Raw genomic sequence first — 21,234 nt, forward strand, 5'->3', positions numbered from 1 at the left:
TTATTTTCTTTCGATCAAAATAATTTATTTGTCCTACAAACTTTAATACTATCACATTTTCCAAATGGTTCGTTTTATTGATTTTTTTTCCAAATGGTTGGTGATATCCAACATAGAAAGTAATCTGTATTTTTTTTCATATTTTTTTGTCAAACTATTTTCCTTTGTTTTTTTTTTACTTATAGTTGTTGATAAACTATTATTAGGTACAAGATATTATGTGTATATATGTCACATCCCGGCCCGGGTGGGACGACTTCCCGGGCCCGCGCCACCACCGTAGCACGATATTGTCCGCTTTGGGCCCCCACCACGCCCTCACGGTTTTGTTTTTGGGAACTCACACGAGAACTTCCCGATGGGTCACCCATCCTGGGAGTGCTCTCGCGCGCTACTCGCTTAACTTCGGAGTTCCTACGGAACCCAAAGCCAGTGAGCTCCCAAAAGGCCTCGTGCTAGGTAGGGATGAGAATATACATATAAAGATCACTCCCCTAGGCCCTAGGCGATGTGAGATGTCACAATCCACCCTCCTTAGGGGCCCGACGTCCTCGTCGGCACACACGCGGCCAGGGGTAGGCTCTGATACCAAATTGTCACATCCCGGCCCGGGTGGGACGACTTCCCGGGCCCGCTCCACCACCGTAGCACAATATTGTCCGCTTTAGGCCCCCACCACGCCCTCACGGTTTTGTTTTTGGGAACTCACACGAGAACTTCCCGATGGGTCACCCATCCTGGGAGTGCTCTCGCGCGCTACTCGCTTAACTTCGGAGTTCCTACGGAACCCAAAGCCAGTGAGCTCCCAAAAGGCCTCGTGCTAGGTAGGGATGAGAATATACATATAAAGATCACTCCCCTGGGCGATGTGAGATGTCACAATATAATCGTTGGGCACGTTTGAATTTGTAAAAAACATTGATTGGTACATTTATTTGCAGTTTTAGTATGTTTGATTTGGTACATATTGTTGATATTGGTACATTACTTTCGATTTTGCTATGTTCAATTTCATACGCATTATTTATTGGTACGTTTATACGGTTGCTAGTCCTATTTTCTCTTAAGTTATTGATATAAAGAATTATATTGGTACGTTTGATTTAGTGAGATTTAAAAATATTTTCAACCGTTTTGAGAAAAAATTATGTTCAATTGTAGATAATCATTGCTAAATTATAGGAAGAAATTGTGAAATATCTCAAAAGGGAGAGGTTAATCGAAATGCTAGATTATTGGAAGTTTGGTTCAATATGCTGTGCATTTTTTTGGTGTGAGATTTTAATAAATATGGGGTAGTGTCAGATCATGTAATTTTGGTATTAAAAATGATTAATTCTAATACATGTGGCATCAAAATTATGAGAATGAGAGTTTATCAAATCTTTCAAAAGCATAGATGTTTAGTTTAAAAAATTTTAAACGCACCTATGTCAAAACGTCTCTTAATTAAATTTAACGAAAGCTCTCGAAACAACATACCTTTTGGAAAACTAATAAAATTTCATATATAAAACACGATTAAATTTCAGCCATGATTCATGCCGCCTTTTTCAAACCACTTTCAGCGCTCCAACTTGTACGGCTTTGTGCAAATCCGGCAATCCCACATTCGAACACGTCACCACCAGCTTCTGCATTCGAGTCCCGCCGTTCACAACTGCATTCCGTACACTCCCCCACCTGCACCCGCCGTCGACAAGCTCGCAGAGAATCAGCTCCTCCGGCGACCAAGGGTTATACAGGCACACCATATCTCTCGTGCAGCTCATCGAAACCGTCCCTGCGCAGTCGCTCTCCCCCTTCAGCTTCGCCATCATCGCCGGGGGCATCTCCCCGATCAACTTTTTGCACTCAAATGACAAGCCGTTCACTTCCCACACTTTCACGCCTTTCAAATGCACCTCGCTTCCGATCGCTTCCACCAAAATGAAACAGCCGTTAGCGAATCCGGTCATGGCGCCGATCACCGTACCGTCGGGACACAGATCGTACGGTCCACTCCACGTCCTGGAGTCGGGATCGAACGTGTAGGTCAAACCGGTGTTTTTATCTGTCACGTACATTTTGCTGTCGTCCACGGCGACAGAGAGCCACGTGGAGGCCGCGGAGTCCTTTAGGATAGCGGGCATTGAGTTGCACGTGCACCACCTTCGCTCCCTCGTGTCGTAAATTTCGATGGCCAGGGGGTCGTCCTCGTATTCGCAGGTGCCGCCTGCGACGACTATGCGGTGGCCGACCAGCGCGACAATCGGGTCGGTGCGCCAGACGAGAGGGCCGTCCACGTGGTGCCACGTGTGGTGGAGGGGATCGGTTGAGAAGGCGAATTTGGAGGGAGAGAGCATGTAGAGGAGTTTGGAGTGAGAGGATCGGAGGGTGGAGATGGATTTGATCGACGGCTGAGAGTGGATATCGATCCAAGCGTGCGAGGCGGGGTCGTAGGCACGTGCGGTGGTCTTGTAGGGAGACCAGGTGGTTTGGGAGAGGACGATGAGCCAGGGCTTGACGTTTCGGTTGAGGTGGCGGAGGGAGGAGAAGACCGCGCGGTTCCAAGACTTGGACACTAGGCAGGCAGGGACGAGATGGAGGAGAGGCACGTGGTAGAGTATGGCCTCTAAGATGTCTCCGTAGAGCGGAGATTCTTGCTGGTCTTCGTTTCTGGATATTTTGGTCGGAATTTGAACCTGCTCAGGCGCCATTGCTGATTATTTTAGAGAGAGAAAGAAAGGATGAGAGAGAGAGAGAGAGAGACAGAGAGTGGGAAAGGCGTGTGTGGGGTGGGATGTTTATATACAATAATGTTGTTGATACCATGTTTTTGTACCACATTTTCATATTATTTTAGGTGACATTTGATATGGACAACCACATCATTTGAATTAATCAGATTTTTTTAATTTAGTGTGTTATTTAATAAATTAATAATTAAGAAAAATTAGTTAATTAAATGATGATTGTGGAATACGAGGATTCTTTCTCCTTCATTTTCTTGGGTTTTGCAAATTTTTCAAATAATGTGGCTGTCCACATTAGATGTCACCTAAGTGATATAAAAACATGGTATGAATAGCATTACTCGTTTATATAGGGAATAGTCGGACCCTAACAAGGAATGGTGAGCGTGCATCCAATTTTTAGTGATTTTTTACTTTTGAAATAAGTCCAATTTTTAGTTACTTTGGACCCATATTAAAAGACCCCTTAAATATTTTTGCATTTCTGTTTGCATATGCTTTTCAATCTTTATGTAATTGGATTAAACTAATTGATTTTAAATTGTAAGCCGTAGTTTTAACATATAATTTACACGCATATACACAGATACAGCGGATATCACGATAATTGTTGTAAATAGCAACGTTGTAATACTAATAACATACGTGCATGGTAACTTAATATACAGGGCAACTATCACATATTATAAGAAGAATACATTGTTTGCAAATAAACATTTTGGTTATTTGAATGTGATAAATGACGAGTTTATATTTTATAATGTGTGTGTGTGTATGAATATATTAACGACATATTCTTTATGGTAATTGGGTTCATGAATTATGATCAACAAACAATACGAGCTACAAGGTACATTGGTTCAAGTTTCATGATTACTTTAAAACAATGACTTTGGTTTACTAGAGACAGCGACAAATTGGTTTAGCTCAGTACACTTGAATGATCCCTTCTCATAATTAGAACGTATATAACCCTATTTCGGTCTGATTCATTATAGAATGAACTTATAATCATGGAATCGACTCGATCATCAGATTATAGATTATAAGTTCATAACCCTAGCACATTCCCATTTTGGGTGGAACAGATCTACAAACTCTTTGATTCCGAAATGAATTTCTAGATCTACGTATTTATCAACATCAAGCTCTAATATATATATTCGTGACATTGATTTTTTTTTTAAAACAATTTTGACAGACATTTTTGTGGTCACTCTGTAATTCATCTCGAGATCTGAACTGTCTATCTTTTAGGTATTCCTTCAAATATCTTGTCTACCCAAAATACCCTAAATCCGAAATTATAAGTTGGATTAAGGGTTTATGATTTCTTTGTAGAACGATATTCGTCAACTTCCTCCACTAAAAATGAATGTCTTAACAGCTTTGGCTATGAACGATATTTTAAAAGATAGATGGTTTGGATCGTTAAAATACATTACGTAGTGGACCTCACAAATATATATGTCAAAGTTGTGTAAAAAAGTGGTATCACGGATCGATTTAAAATTTAATTATTACTTGATAATTTTTGTAATAGGATCATCTCCATAATCTTCATCTTTCAACTAAAAAGAAAAAAAAAAGGTATAATAATTTTGTTTAATATAATAATTTTTGTCGTTCAAGTAAATGTAGAAAACCTTCCTATATGTGATGGTAGCATAAAACATGTTAGTAAAATTTCAAAATAGAAAAAAAAAAAAAAAAAAAAAAGCACATGTTAATAATTTGTTTTTTTAACGTTAAAGAATAAAAAACAGAGTAGCGTGAGGTGACCGGCGGAGTGGGCGCGGGGGGTGTTTGTGTAAATGGTGGACCTGACCACGATTGGATACTGGAGAAGAAAAAAAAAAGCAAATAATTCCACGCCGTCCATGTTGGGACTTCTTGTTTCAATATTCAAAAGGGAAGGGACCAGGGAGCCACAGTTTGAATGGTCTTAATCTGTGTCAATGCACGCATTGATGCCTTGGATTCAAAATACCATATTAATTAAATATATGAAGAGCAACTTATATTAAACGAGTTTATTGTGGTGTCTCAGTTCAATAATTCATTGTTATATGAAAATAAACTTATATCAAATGAGTTTTCTGTTATTGTGGAGTCTCAGTTTAATAATGTATTGTCAAATGAAAATAAACTTACACATAAAAAATATTATTGCACCGAACCATCACACATAACAAAAAATTAACTAGTTCCATTTCAATGCTTCCCTGAACATAGGATCATTAATCAAGGGACAGTGATCCTCACGCTCTTGTCAGTTTTTGGCCATTGATCTTCTTGAATATATTTAATTCGACGGCCAAACATTGAAAAGGACATGTCAAAAGTAAAAAAAGTTGTGTGAATGCTAATCCTCTTAGTCAAGTCTGATCACTTTGGAAAAAAATTGCCAATCTAGGCCATGACGACTTAAATCAACCGTGTAATTCAACTTTCTTCTTTAGTTTAATTCACTAGGTAGAAAATCCATCTGTTGCAACAGCTAAAAGGTAACACCAAACAAATATAAAGATGTATAGATGCATCATAGTATTTATGAAGTTGATTAATTAATTGTAGTTGAGTGGTTCAACAACACTGTCCTAGAAAGTTAGATGTGTATCCATAAAGCAACTCACCAAAGATTTCTTCATATGGGATCGCTTGTTGTGTGACTGTTAAAGTATGTAATGTTCATAAGCTTTTGTGTATCAAGTGTGTTTATTGTAAAAGCAAGTTCACCTTAAAAAAATGCATTGGTATTCAGTCTATTTAATCCACTAAGTGAACAATAATAAACCCCATAAATAATAAATTGGCCAAATGTTTCTCCACTCCTAAAAAATGCACTAGCACAAACGATCTTTATCCCTACAAAATGTGCTGGCACCTAGTCCATTTAAAATATTATTAATTTTTTTTATAAAATAATAAATTTTATTTAAATTTAGTTTTAATTCGGATAGGATTTTTAACTAATTTCGTCACACCACGTATCACTATCTGTTTACAATAATTTAGCCAAGATTTCGATAAGATTTTCAACCAATCTTGTCATGCCATGTGTCATTATCCAAACATACTATTTTGTGGATAGATTTCCGATTAGATTTTTAACCAATTCTGACACGTCATGTGTCACTATCTGTTTACAATAATTTAGCCAAGATTTTGATAAGATTTTCAACCAATCATGTAATGCCACGTGTCAGTGTCCATAACCTCATCCTTTCTTTTTTTGTCCATATAAACCATGATCCATAATTTGTGCAAAAAAAAAGATATTTTTCATGTTCAAGGTCTTCTTCCTGAGCAAAAAATTAATGCTGCCTTGTGGATGCTTGCATATGGAGTATTTGCAAACCAAGTGGATGAGATAACGAGGATGGGAAAATCAACTGTTCTGGAGTCTACAAAATGTGGGATAAGACAATATTATAAAATGCGGGTATAACACAAATAAATAAATTAAAATATTGATGTGGGTGGAATGCATATAAATAAATAAAAATATTGTCATCTGATCCGCTAAACTTATCCTACTACGCAAATTACTGGAAGCAATCGAGATAGTGTTTTTCCAACAAGTGAAGGATATGTTGAGCTTTTTTCCAACGCCCTTGAAGACCTAATGTATATTCCCATCTCTACCTAGCACGAGGCCTTTTGAGAGCTTACTGGCTTTGGGTTCCGTAGGAACTCCGAAGTTAAGCGAGAAGGGGGCTAGAGCAATCCCATGATGGGTGACCCACTAGGAAGTTACTCGTGAGTTCCCAAAAAACAAAACCGTGAGGGAATGGTAAGCCCAAAGCGGACAATATCGTGCTACGGTGGTGGAGCGGGGCCGGGAAGTGATCTGCCACGGGCCGGGATGTGACATTGACTACTTATGGCGTCTTTTCCATGTATAGCGCAAAACGCTTCCGTAATTCTACTCCACATTTCTCGCAACTCCATCTCATTACCCGTAATATGTTCATGCGTGACTTGAACCCATCATTCACACAACGTAACATCCTCGATGAGCTTCCATGTAGCAATTTTTTTCACACAAAAAAGTATATGAAAGCTTTGGTAGAAAGTGTTGAAAATATTGAAATGTGGTGTAAGGTGGAATATGAGGGTTAGGTATTTATAGAAAAAATAATAATAATTTTTTTAATTTTTTTCTGTATTTTTTAACAATTTTAAATAATTTTCTAATAATTTTAATTGAGTTAATTAATATGGACTGTTGGATTTGAATCTTTTTCAAATCCAACAAGCTATATGTTGACACGTGGCCAACGGTCATAATTCTGACCGTTGTGCCTTTTTTTTATAAAATTTTTGGGCGGAAAAACGTGGACTGTTGATCACTGGATCGGACGCCCCAGATCATGCCACGTCACTAGCCGTTGGATTTCAAATTCAATTTTTTTGACCGTTGGAAATCCAACGGTCCAGAAAACTAGCTGTTGGAAATACCTACACTACCTAATCAATTGCAACATCTACAAAATCCAATTGAACGACAAATATTTAAAACTATTTAATTAGTCCCAATTTATATAATCATTACAAAATCCTAAACTTTAAAAATTAAAATTTGAACCCTAAAATTATACAATTAACACAAAACTTATAAAATTATAAAACCAACCCTATAATTATAAAATAAAATTAACACAAAAAAACATAAAATTAATACCTACAACTCAAATATTAATCCTATATTTATAAAATTAAACCTAAATCCTAAGCCTAGGATTGAAAAGTTAAGAAATTAAACTAATTTAAAATTTTAATTCCAATAAGTAATACTTAATCCAAATCTTATAAAATTAACCCTAAACCCTAAAATTGTATATAATCCTAATAATATTAAAGTAGGTTGTCCCTCATGTGAAGTCTACAGGCACACATGCTCCACGTCACTTAATAAGGCTTGTCCTAATTTAGGATGTGCAGGTGGCGTCCTTGCACAATGCTCCCAATTCTCCAATTTTCCTTTTTAGATATTCGGTATGGTCTTGCACTTGCAAACAGATGCGCGCGACAAAGGTTTGAGCCAAAATTTCAACACAAGCCCTAGATCTTAATTGCACATGCACGGTAAGATGTTTTGACGTTTCATTATCCTCCTGCAAAATATCCTTCACACAAAATGAAAAGAGAGGAAAATAAAATAAGAAGAAAGAAAAGGATCTTGGAAAAGATGAGTGGGTAAGTTGTTGCCCCATATCTTTATCAAATCTCCAATTAATCACGTTTTTTTGGTGGATGTAATTAAAACGATCCAACCTGCACTTTTTGGCCGGCAGTGGAAAGACGTGTTTCTCACATAAATTATGTTGTAAGTTAAAAATTGAATATGATATTGGCTTGCCCGCCTGCATGGCGCATGCGTCTTCAAAGTTGGCAAGGGAGAAAGCAGATCAGTGGCCTATAGAAGTAGAAAGCTCACCAACCGCAACATGGCCACTTTAAAGAACCAGGATCCTCGCCGGATCCATTCCCTAGATATCCTAAGGATCACGTAATTGTGTCGTTCATCGTATATCATGAGGTCAGAAATCATTTAAAATTTAAAATTTAAAATTCAAATATAAATAGTACCTAACAAAAACTGACTGCACGATATACGATAAAAGAACATAATTGCGTGATCCCTAAGATTCCTAGGGAATGGATCCGACGAGGATCCTGGTTCCACTTTAAATAGTGTCATACTGTCGCAGTCCGTATGCATTTTTTTGTTTCAAATAATTTAATAATTTCTTTACCACTGAATAGGACACACCAACCGCCTGCATGCATAGACACTCACCACATGTCCACGTCGTTGTCTCATAATATCGGTCCACAACTTTGTAATTCTACCTCATAGATTATCTTTGAAATATTAGCTAAATAAAAAAATATTTCAATCACTTCGTTGAGTTTAAGAAATTGATGAATACTACGTTGAAATGTCAACGTGACAATTAAATGAGTAAGTGATTTGGGATTGAATTAAATATTTGTAAGGATGATCTATTACAAATTAGACGGTTCAGATTATTGAAGTTCAATGTGAAGTGGGTTTCACAACTAATCCCTATTTAAAAAAGGGATTGTATCCGGTCCTTATTTGGTAGATATCTTTGATTGAAATCCTGTTGTTTTTTATTTTTTGATCAAAATCCCTGAAATTGTCCACATCAGCATTTTACTGTTAATATATTTCCATGTCATCTTTCTTTTTATTTTACTAAAATAGTTAATTATTGTATTTTTTTTAGAGAATTGTTATTGGCATTCCAAAATTCTCATTTTACACTCCAAACTTTCTATATTTAGAAAGAAAAATGCACTTATAAGGCGTGTAGAATGAGATTTTTGGAATAGTAATAACACTTCCCTTTTTTATCCTCGCTGTGTTTTTATTTCACGATTCTTACGCCTCCAACGCCTCATTTGCTTGCCGAACTGAATTCACGGATCCGTTCCACCAAATAGTCACTCTATTTTCTTCAGTTTTTTATTTTCGTAACTGCAAATTCCACTATAATCTCACACCCATTTTCAAATTCATCATTATTATCTTTAATATGAATCCTCAAATTCAATTTTCGGCAAGATTTGAGTCAAAATCATATTTTTTCCCCAAGCATTCGAAGGAGCGCAATTTTTTGCAGGGGGGCTTGTAGACCCTCACGAGCTAAAATTCGAGGTATTGTTCCATTTTTTGAAATTACACTCATACTGATTGATGTTATAATCTTTGTACCATATTTACGAGAACGTAGTGTCATTCACCATTGATTTTGTATATATTAATGATTATTTTACGATTTTTTTGGTCACGTATTGGGGAACTTCAATGATTTCAGCATGTACCTTATGGTTTTGCAGTGTTTTTTTGGTGTACACCAAGTGTTCGTCGAAATGTTTGAATGAAAATTTTGGAATGAGAATGTTTGTATAAGGGTAACATTCTCAATGTTGGGAGTTTGAATTATTTTTACTAACATTGACAAGCAAGGGCACAAACTAGGTGGCATGGGGTAGAATTCAATTGCATTAGAGTTGCAGCTAGCATTGTATGCAGGGGTACATTCTCAATGTTGGGAGTATAAATTCTTTGTACTAACATTAACAAGCAGGGTACAAACTAGGTGGTATAGGGTACAATTTATTATTTATAGAGTTGAAGCATTGTAAGCAGGGGTGCATTCTGAACGATGGGATTATGATTTCATTTTACTAACATTCAAAAGTGTGTATGGCCCTTTCACCAACTTGAAAATTAGAAAAATAATGAAAAAAGTTTAAAAACTTTGAGTTTTAATAATAAAGATAAAATAAAGGGTAAAGTGAATAGTACCATGATTGAGTTTTTAGTGTAAAAATGTGGTTTTTCGTTAAAATGAATAGTACCGTGAGTTTTTCGTTAAAACTCCCTTGAAAATTTTGATAAACGATGGGATTTTGAATTAATTTTGGGTATATTCTCAACATCTTGAAAACTTTTTTAAACTTGATAATGTTAGTAATGGTGTCGGTGCATGGCCTATATTGATGATGTAGTTTGCACCTACACTCACGAAGATGGTTCGAGTACATTTGTGTTGTATGTGGGTCTGATTTGGTACATTGTACTATATTGTTCCCTTATTAATATGTTACATTAATACATGTGGAAGTTGGACACAATATTGTGATGAAGATTTGGGCAAGAATTTAAATGTTTTTGTTTTGGATAGGTACAGGAAACTGTGAGGTATCGTTCAAGCCTTCTTCATTTTGCTAAGTTGTACCTAAAAATAGAAGGATTTATTCAAGACGGGACATGACGAAGAGATGAAAAAAAACACCATTTTGGAACTTGTTTAAGGCTTATCATGATGGTCATGTTACATTTGAGTTTTGCAAAAAAATTGACACAGATATTGCTAAAATAGTAAAGCAGTACAATAAAGATATGAAGTTCTTTGTGTTTGGGGACATTTACGCGAGGTTAACACCAAGTGATATAGCCGCAATTCTTGGCTTGCCTAACATGGGTTCCATACTTAAGTACACCGGTATGAAATGTGTGAGAGTGAAACACACTGCATTTATGGAAAGGTATTTTTGCATTCAAAAGGATCAGGTTACAAAAAGTGACGTTGATGGCGCACTTATTAAATCAGTTACCTTGCCTCTCAGTGTTGCATATTTCCCTAAATACTCATTGCCATCGCTGTGAATTAAACCATGTCCAATTATTATTTGCTATTTGTACCCGGTCTACAACTCCAGTAGTTTCCAACACATCAACACATGAACCATTGTTAAAAAATATATACAATGAAATTGAATTGTACTCATGCACACCACAATAGAGAAAAAGACTTATTCAAGAATTTTTATAAACAGTTTCTATGCATACAAAATTTTCGTATACGAAATTCTCTTTCAAACATTTCGACAAACACTTGGTATGCACCAGAAAAACACTGCAAAACCACAAGATACATGCTGAACTCATTGAAGTTCCCCAATACATGCCAAAAAAAATTGAAAAATAATTATTTTACATATGCAAAACCAATTGTGAAAACGATACTACACTACTTGTAAATATGGGTACGAAAATTATAACACCAAGAATCCACTTTGCGGACAAAAAAGTATAAATGAATTATGGGTGCAAATTCAAAAAATGAAAAGAAAAAAAAAAAAAAAAACCTCGAATTTTAGCTCGGAATTGTCGTTGATTCTTCAAGTTACTCTGCAAAAAACTGCGCTCGCTCAAATGCTCGCGAATAAAGTATGACTTCAATTCAAATCTTGGCTAAACTTGAATTTGAAGCATCATATCAAAGATAATAATGAAGAATTTGAAAAACTTAGTGAGATTATTGTGGAATTTGCAGTTACAAAAATAAAAAAAAAGGAAGAAATCAAGTGAGCAGGATTAGTTGGTGGAATGGATGTGTCAATTCAGTTTGGTAAGCATAGGAGGCGTTTGAGGCATAACAGTCGTGGAATAAAAACGCAGTCCCGCATAAAAAAATGCAATAATTAACTATTTCAATAAAAATAAAAATAAAAAGCTGACATGGAAATATACTGATAATAAAATGCTGATGTGTACAAACTTCAAGGACCTTGATCAAAAAGTAAAAAATAACAAGGTTTTAATCAAAGAAGATCAATAATTAAGGACTGGAGCCTAATTTCTCATTTTTAAACATAGAAATCTTTTCTTTTAAGGGGCAATGCATATATATGTATAATCATAATACTTGCTTATATATATATATATATATATATATATATATTTTTTTTTGGACAAATACTAGCTTATATATATATATATATGTATATATGTATATATTTGTGCGCGCGCGCATGGTATTGTGCAGTTGGGCAGTATTTTGTCAAAAAAAGTGTTGATCTCAACTCACAAGCCACACGCGAGGTCAATATGTGGAGAAAGACATGGCCGTCTGTGGCGCAATGTATATATGTGAGGGTATATACACAGTTAGGGAGATACAATGAGTTCTTCCTCAAAATGTATATAAGAAGTTACAACAAAAGCAAAAGACAACATGCAATGCAAATATGTACAGCATACACTACTTACATAAAAGTTTAATATAATGAGAATACTTGAAAGACTCGAACAATTGAAAAAAAAAATAATTTCAACAAACATAAACAACCTGGTACAATTTGTTAAACTAATTGGTTCATGCAAATTTAAAAAAAAAAAAAAAAGGCTAATTGTATAACTCGCTGTGGGGAATTCTTTGGTGTTGGTTTCGGTGGTATGTGCAGGGACCTTTGCTTAGTATTTACACTAACTTTACTCTAATGAATCCTTCCATAATGTCATTAAGATTCCTTATTGTACAAGGATTTGATTTATCAAATCTCAGTCCAAATATGATAGAATCAGGATCCCTTATTCTTCAATAATAAACAGTATATTATCTATACTTGGAGTTCAAGCTATAGCACATTAACCAAACCCTTACCCTACTTACATTCCATCACAATTCTTATTCACTGCGATGCCTTGTTAGCTTTTGGACTAGGGTCTAACATCCAACACAATCCTCAATCATATAACCTAAATTAAGTAAAACACATTTTCTTTAACAAAAAATATTATCTATACTAAGAGGGGGGTGTGCTTAGCAATAATGTGGTTTAAATTCATTTTTTGACGAGAATTGAACCTAAGAGATGTCGCTTACCAAGTAAAAAAGAATACAACTGGATCGTAATATTAAATAACAATTAAGTAAATCATGTTAAGCAATAAAGCTTCGCAACACTTACTCGGGGCTTATGAGTTGGACTAAACCAGTAGTTAATTTTTATGTTTTCAAAGTGTCACTTGGGCTGCAGCCCGAGGCTGCTCTCAAAGGATTCGTCCCTACTCGTTAGGCCATCTCCAATCGAGGGCTGATCAGCAGGTTTGTTTTAGCCTTCTGACCCTCTAAGATATTAATATTTTAATGAACAATACATGGCCACATTTGCCTTCGTCTCTAACCGAGGGCCAAAACTGTCTCCAACCGAGGGTCAAAGGGCCAAACATAATTTATCATTTAAATTTAAAAACTACAACAACTTAAATTCAAATCCAACAACAACTTAAATTTAAAAACCACAACTTATATTTAAAAACGACGAATTAAATTCAAAAACTACAAATTAAATTTAAAGGAATGATGAATGAATGGTTTAGGTACTTATAGGAAAACAAAATAGAATTTTTAAGAATTAAAAAAAAAAGGCCCAAAAAACCTAAAAGAAAAAAAAAAAAAATTAAATGCAACGACTAGCTGATGTCAGCTAGCCGTTGCGTTTGAATTTTAGCTTAAGAATTCATGTCGGTTATAACCGATAGGAATAATGATTTTTCTGGTCAGCCCTTTCAGATTTCGTAGGGCCCTTTCAGATTCCACAAGCCCTCTGATCTAGCCCTCCGTTAGAGACGGTTTTCAGGTTATTTTCGACCATCTAACCCTCTAAATCCTTCGATTAGAGATGGTCTTACGTGCTCACGTGATTATATGTCAATTTTAAATTTTAGCACATTTAAGAATTTAGCTACAATTCTTCCTAATATTTAATACAATTATCGTCCAGACACGGTCATAAATCTTTCAACGTGTTGCAGAATATGGAGTCAGAGATCCAGACTCAGTAACACAGAGAAAAAATGATGTTACCGGAATTTCTCAACATCTCTTCTTTCTTCCACCTGTTTATTTTTATTAACATCATACAAATTTATTTTTTCCATGTTGACCGACGGCTTTCAAAGAGGACCAAAGGTGAGTGTGGATCAGAACGAACTCAAGCCCACAAGAGAAGGGCATGGCTAAATTTTTTGCTGGGTTCTGCGGCCCATTTACTATTTTATCGAATAGTATTTTAGATATACAGTTCATACTTTGCTGCTGAGGTTTCTGGTGTTGAACAGCTTCTTACTGATTTTTTGAGATATTTACAACAGCAAACTTGGTTGAGGGTAGTGGTTTGAAAATTGAATTAAGTTGAACCAAGTGTTTTGGTCTCTCGAATTTATTTGTTGAAGGGGATTCTCAGATTTTGATTCATTTGTCGGGTCGCTCCTTGGCGTGTTGGTTCATTGATGCAGGATATTAAAAGTATTCTTATTCATCTTCCGGTTACTGGCCTCCGGCATTTGTTTCGTGAAGTGAATCTGCCTTGTATTCGGTTATAAGATTTAACGTCCATAGTTATAGTTATCCCACTGGGATCTCTTTGCAAGTTTGTTGTCTTTGAAAAACAAGGATTCCAACATGCACAGAAATGAATGCCAACGTAAATTTGTTTTTGTTTTGTTTTTTTTATTTATTTATTACGGTAACGAGACCATCACACAGCTTCATCATGCTACCATTTACCCATTTGCACGTAATAACTACATTAACTCGGTCGAGGATTTTGAAACAACGTAATTGGTACAAGGATTTAATGGAGACATGAAACTTGCCACAAAAGAAATCAAAATGAAAGGAAAGGAGACAGTAAGGGTGCGAGCAATCTGAACGATAACTTATGCAGCAGCGGAGATGCACTGAATTGCCTGTTTGCAAATACCGGTCATTGTTGCTTCGGGTCCATAGACCTGCAAGGGAACACAAACAGAAGCATAAATGTCAGACAAGTTCTTCGTTATTAAAGTTTAGTGTGAGCTCTGCATGTCTGCCTAATCAATGGAATTTGAAAAATATTTGGTACCTCAATAGGGAGGCCGATTTCCTCTGCAAGTGCCCGCATTTTTGCAAGGCCCCTCTGGTAGTTAGGGCCTCCTCTCCTGACGTAAAGATGCATCTGTGCGGCTTTAAGCTTAGATTCCTGAGTAGTCAAATATGCCATTGTCAATTTTCATACTTCGAAAAGATAAGAACAGAACAACATTACTCGCTGAAAAACAATTAGGATTCAGACTAGAAGATTAAGCTCACCTTCTCCTTCAAGGCACGAATAATGCCATTGAATGTTGCAGCTACATCGGTAAAGTTAGCAATACCTCCTCCAATTACAAGGGCTCTCTTGCGGCCGTCAGGGTCAGAAGTTGCACACTGTACAAGGCGTAAGATTAGTATTAAACAACAAAAATGAGGTGCATACGCATGTGTGGCTTGACGTTTGTCTTTTATGAAGAATAATGATGCAGGGCAAAACTGAATGCAGCATTCTAACATGCACTGGACATAGTAATAGTGTAATACAATGCTAAGAGTGAAAATGTATCGTTCTTACATCAATCACAACTCTGGCGTACTGCAACACCTCCTCTTCGTTGGGTGCTCCACTGTATTCGGCGTAGTTTCCAAGCTCATCAGCAAAGCCAAGATCTCCAACCTGACCAAAGAAAATCATTTTGGGTGAGCAATTAATGCCAATGAAAAAAATTGTCAAAAAGCTAAAGGGTTAAAATCCAGTTAAACTTCTCAATCTTATGTACACACACCGTGTCTGCGTAGATGACACTTGCACCTCCTCCAGCAACCATAGTCCAAATTCGTCCCTTTGGGTTCAGAACTGTGAATTTCAAAGATGCACTTGTCTGCAAATAAATGAAAAATAAACCTGATAAATCAACAATGGCAGGGCTACTAAAATGCATGTCACCCGATGATATGAGATAAACATTACCAATATGAAATTACAATTGACAGACATTAAGGACCAGGTTTCCAATTTAAAGAATGAAGTACATGCAGACCAGTTGACTGGGAAAAGAGGACCTTTATTTCTCAAAGGTCAGAAAGCTCTGAACTCTATAATACACTCCTAGCAACACGCATTTAGATAAACCATAACAGCAGGAATCCCGGCTTTTGGGCTACATAGTGAAAATGTAAATTGGACAAACTAAGAATCAGCTGACTTCTTGGTAGTGCCAAGAAGATGCAATTTCCTTTCCTAGACAAAAAAAAAAAAAAAAAAAAAAAGGATTTGGAACGTCTAGACACAGGGTATTTACTTGAGTATTAACAGAAAGTATAAATACATTACTCATTTAAAAGTTGAAGGCTTCTGTGTGTACCTTTTCATCTAGCCCGTGAATAAATTTCTCTGTAGGACTCATAACTCTTCCAAAAGGCATTGGAAATTCAATACTGCCCCACCTGGAACATAATAATAATGTAAGGTGGTATTGAAATTGGTTTGCTAAAACACTAGTAAATAGCTTGGCATATACAATACAAAACAGAGAACGTAAAACAACTAAATGAATGAAATGTACTTTTTGAAGTTCTTGAAAGCAGCAGTGTCATCCAGCTCGCCTCTCATATCCAAAGGATATGGCTTTCCATCAACCAATGCAAAAGGATTCATCTCCAGAAAAGTGAAGTCCAAATCTGGAATAGAATGATAATTAGCAAAATTGTTCTTACTTCTTACCAATCTAGTACGAAACGGAACGGCCAAAACTTTTTAACACACCTTGAAATAGAGCAAATACGGCTTTGATAAAGTCCTCAAGTTCTGCTTTGATCTATATTCAAGAATAATACTTGTCAATGATTTCCAATTTAAACTAAAACGAACATGAACTCAAGAGAGATAGCATATGATTGACTCAAGCAAAATCGAGTACATTATTTGTTTTTTTCTGGTCAGAAGTAAACTATACAGAAATGATACCGAAATACCATATCAATAAAAGACTTACCTCCAAGGGAAGGGTTGCAACAAGTGGAGCAGAAACTTCTGATGTAAAAGCAACTCCAGTAGGGACAAATATGGTCTTAACCTGCACAAAGTATATTTCTTTTATAAATATGGAGCGTTAAGGTAGACGAATAGAGCTCATAGAAGATGCACTTCTAGGAATTTTTATCTTTTTATTGAAAATAACAAAGAATAGCGTTTGAATAAGAATATGGTAACACATTGACATCCAAAAATACCTTATCCCAGTTCTCCTCAATATCAATTCCTCCACACTCGGAGAAGCTTATGCTGTTTCCAAGTCGGTCTGAGACGATATTAAGATAAAACTCTTCATTGTGGGGAATGAACGGTTCAACAATGAATGTTGTTATGGGTCCTTTGCAGCCACCCATTTCAACCTGTGTCGCCAAAAGAACGAAACACGTAAGCCAAATTCTCGATTCTTATGAAGATCAAAATCATCAACTACAAAACACACATAAGGAATTTATGTATTGATGAAACAATGTGAAGATCAAATACCTCTTTGCCCAGGCGCTCCTTCACAAAGTCGACAACTTGAGCAAAATCAAGATTCAAGGCAACCAAACCACTCTTCCCACGCTTTCCGAACAACATGTCAGGCTTCACAACGAGTTTGGAAGACGAAAGCCACGATTCCTTCTCCAGCAGCTCATTGACATCGGTTGTTTCGGTAATCTATAAAAACACAATATAATTACAATTTCCAACAGAACTTATATTCAGAAACATCAAATTCACTTCTTAATCGGAATCATACAAACAGATTTGTCTTAAACAACCCAATTAAGAAAACCAAAACCCAAACGGGACAAAACCTGATAAAAAATAAAAAACCTTTGAATGATTAAGTTTATTGAGCTCAGATTAGATCTATAAACCAAACCACGCACACCATAATTAGCATTTTACAACAGTTTAACCACATGGTTGTTTGATTAATTATTAATATCCAAATGATTTCGTTCGAAATGGGGCGCCAAATTCTGAAACTTGAAGATCTAAATGCATAACAGAGAAAAAATACAAATCGAAGAAAAAAAAAAAGAAAAAAAAAAAACTCACCTGGGCAGATTTAAGGGGCAGTTCGCGGCCGGCGAGCCTCTTGAAGTGCTCCTTCAACAATCTCTTGGAGTCGTACTCTCTGATCTTCTTGCGTGCCATTTCTCAACCTGCCTTTTTCCCCCACACAAATAAGAATCAAATCAATCAAAGATCTCAACTTTTTCTGAATTCGATCAAACTGGGGATTTGGGTTTTCAGAAATGCAGGAAAATAAAAACTTACCGTTGAAAAATGCGCGTTAGTTCTGATGAGAGAAAGAGAGAGAGAGGAAGTAGTTAGGTAGAGAGGTAGATGCAGAGCAAACTCACGACTGAATTCCACAAGCCAATGGAGGAGTGTATTTATAGCTGCCCAAAATTGTAAACGCAAATATAATTTTCTATTATTTAGGGGGTCCATTTTTAATTTTGATATTTTTAAGGGTAGGTTGGTGTGGGGTTTGATTTAATTTTTAGCGGCAACTTAACAAACACATGCGGGCACCTACCGATTTGGACCGGGGAGTCTTCGGCAACAGCCTGTTTTTGTAATTTCATCCCAAGAATGATCCACTGCTTCTCGGGATACGGTTGGTTGCTTTTTTTGTGGTGTGCATCACCGTTGATCTTTTGTACTTTTTCGAGCATCAATGTCCAACACCGCTAACTGTAGTCTAAAATTTGCGGACTCTTCACAAGAAAAAAAAAATGTGCAGACTCTAATCGTTTTTCTAATATTTTTATTATATTATGCTATTTAGAACCTAAAATTGACATACATATGTATTTTTTTTTTTTTAAGGAGATAATTGATGGTAAGTTATGGTTATCCACTCTTTCCGAACCCGGATAGGTTATGGAGAATTTAACTATGTCCGATGCCACAATTAAGTAAACTCAACTACTCGCAACATAGAATCTGTGACATACATATGTATTGTTATTCTCTAATGAAAGGAGAAGCTTAAACAACTGTAACGTTGTTTTACGTCAACATTATAAAATATTGTGTCAAACACATGAGATGGCATAAAACCCATTAGGAGTTCCACTTTGAGAGTCTCCTTAGCAATTCTCGAAAAAAAAAAAAAAAACACATGCACAAAGGGGTAAACGCACTTGTAGATGTGTGATTATTTTCAAACAAAGGGATGATTTTCCTTATTTTTTTTTTCCCTTAAATCAGATTATTATACATAATCACCATCCATTACTAACACATTTTAGGAGCACTTCTGAATTTTTAGAATGGATATTTAGTGATTGCGTATGAATGGCTCTAATATTTTAGTTGATAAGGTGTTGAAGTTCTACTTATGTGTCAGGGGTTTGAAACTCTTTTTCCTAAATTATTGTAAAAAATATTTTTACTCATCACCGTTAAGTAATAATGATGCTCATCACTCTATCTATTACCGTTAAATAAGTTTAAATTTTATGATGCAGCCTAGTGAATTATATATAAAAGCATCGTACTATATAATATTTATGGTGTTTTGAAATGGCACTCAAGAAGGCCCACAAAATTTATGTGAAAATAGGAAAAAATGAAAGGGCTCTTTTATTATAATATTTGTTTGATTTTTGTATGTATTTTTTATTTTTTATTTTTGGGTCAGATTTTTGTATGTGTATACATGGCCTAATGTTCAATCTTTTGATGATTGTTAGCAACCCCAGTCAAAGGTTTGCCCCTAGTCAACTCTATACAGCAGCTCTTCCTAGTTGACTCAGTTTTGCCTAGTCACGATTAAGTGTTCATCCTCCCAGTTAGCAACAACAAACATTTTTCTTTTCCTATTTGCCGATTGGGATTTGTTAAGATGAATATATTAATATGATGATGTCTACTAACACATCGTAATTTTATAATTACCACTAATTCAGTACAAACATAAAATTTAAAACATTTTATTTCAGAATTTAATCATGAACCAATGAGTTTAAATTCTATAGTAAATCAGACACTTGGTGCAATTCATCAACCGAGAACAAGAGGCAATTATTTTTGTTATATATCAAGAATAATTGTGGTGTGATTTGTTTAAAACGTGAGGCTTTCTTCATTTAAAAAAAAAAAAAAAGAGTCGTTATCTTGTTAATGTGCACATTTGAATTATGGGATTCATTTTTTTATCATATTCATAGGTGGACAGTTGACACTGCTGAATAATTGACTTGGCTTAATTGTTCTTTAATTTGTCTTAATCAAGCTGCAACTGCATCACATACTATTCGACCCAGAAAATGCAGTGGAATCAAGAAAACAAAAGGTTTGACATTTGATATCGATTATGTTTAAGGTTTTAGTAAGCAAGAGATTCCATCACTTCCAGTTGAATTCATCAACAAAGAAATCATAACAATAAAAAAAAATATATATATATATATATATATTTCAATGGATAGGTGAGAGAAGACGATCTATGAATGATGTTTTAAAAGATAAACGATTCGGATTGTTAAATACATTACAAAGTAGATCCTACAAAAACGTTTGTAAAAAATTATATAAAAAAAATATTACCAAAATTCCGTTCTCATATATATAGAAAGCGTTAGCCACGAGGCAGGAGTCACAATCAGTTGGTCACATTTGGCAGCTGTTATAAATAAATAGGATCAATAGGTTTATCTGCTTGATGATTATCGAGCATTTTTTCTTGTGTTGAGTAAACTTGAGTTCAAACGCTCTTCCTCGTAATATTTATGTCAAAAAAAGTATCTGCATGCTCCTCTCAAGTTTTCAAGACTAAAACTTCAATTGTCATTCACTAAGTGAAGTTTGCTTACTCTTATTGCGACACTCACGATGGTCTAAACTCAGCCTACGTTACGTTATTGATTTGGAACGTTGAAGCTTAATGTGATTGGGTATAGAAACCAAATTATAACTGAAGAGAACTTCCAATTGCACCTCCACTGATTGTATTTGGGCGGTTCTGGCCTTGGATGTTTTCGAACTATATTGCTTATTGGCCCATAGCCTTTCGACACGAGGTGGCTGGGAAGCCCAGTACTTAAGAAATCAGCTGAAAAGCAGAAGAAAACCAAAAACCCTCTGAATACAATATAAATGTCCCAGGATGCAGTAAGTAGTGAATTATCTTGGTAGTTAGAGTCTTTTTCATCAATCCAATGCGTCCAAGTTCCAACCTTTTCCTTATCGATTTTCCATACTTTAAATATTAGTTTTATCAAAAAATCAGATCCACCAGAGTCCCAGACCATAAAGTACGTATTTATTGACGTGT

The 21,234-nt window shown here is 35.7% G+C and overlaps 2 protein-coding genes and 1 long non-coding RNA gene across 4 annotated transcripts; 1 reads left to right on the forward strand and 2 right to left on the reverse strand.

Moving 5' to 3' along the window:
• Window positions 1-1,483: 1,483 nt before the first annotated feature.
• On the reverse strand, window positions 1,484-2,768 carry LOC125477754 (F-box/kelch-repeat protein At1g23390-like). The gene has a single exon (XM_048585178.1). It carries the CDS (start codon window positions 2,697-2,699, stop codon window positions 1,554-1,556), a length of 1,146 nt encoding a protein of 381 aa, XP_048441135.1. The 5' UTR covers window positions 2,700-2,768; the 3' UTR covers window positions 1,484-1,553.
• Window positions 2,769-8,900: 6,132 nt separating this feature from the next.
• LOC125477827 lies at window positions 8,901-10,698 on the forward strand. The gene is made up of 2 exons (XR_007258727.1): window positions 8,901-9,426; window positions 10,460-10,698. It is a non-coding gene; the product is annotated as an uncharacterized LOC125477827 (long non-coding RNA).
• Window positions 10,699-14,538: 3,840 nt separating this feature from the next.
• Window positions 14,539-18,381, reverse strand: LOC125477861 (ATP-citrate synthase alpha chain protein 1). 2 transcript variants are annotated; one of them, XM_048585368.1, is made up of 13 exons: window positions 18,225-18,381; window positions 18,003-18,109; window positions 17,439-17,615; window positions 17,153-17,314; window positions 16,915-16,995; window positions 16,686-16,737; window positions 16,486-16,600; window positions 16,285-16,366; window positions 15,706-15,801; window positions 15,495-15,596; window positions 15,197-15,313; window positions 14,970-15,086; window positions 14,539-14,856 (listed from the first exon to the last, which is right to left on the reverse strand). In XM_048585368.1, the coding sequence occupies exons 2-13, from the start codon at window positions 18,099-18,101 to the stop codon at window positions 14,785-14,787; spliced, it is 1,272 nt and encodes a 423-aa protein (XP_048441325.1). In that variant the 5' UTR covers window positions 18,102-18,109; window positions 18,225-18,381; the 3' UTR covers window positions 14,539-14,784. The 2 variants fall into 2 exon arrangements, with proteins under 2 accessions (XP_048441325.1, XP_048441326.1); XM_048585369.1 differs by having other exon boundaries at window positions 18,003-18,113; window positions 18,225-18,377.
• Window positions 18,382-21,234: the final 2,853 nt, after the last annotated feature.

This window comes from the organism of the source record quoted next, unplaced genomic scaffold (assembly GCF_019419815.1).
Source record: "Pyrus x bretschneideri cultivar Hongxiangsu unplaced genomic scaffold, Pyrus_bretschneideri_v1 Contig22, whole genome shotgun sequence".
Classification (NCBI taxonomy): domain Eukaryota; kingdom Viridiplantae; phylum Streptophyta; class Magnoliopsida; order Rosales; family Rosaceae; genus Pyrus; species Pyrus x bretschneideri.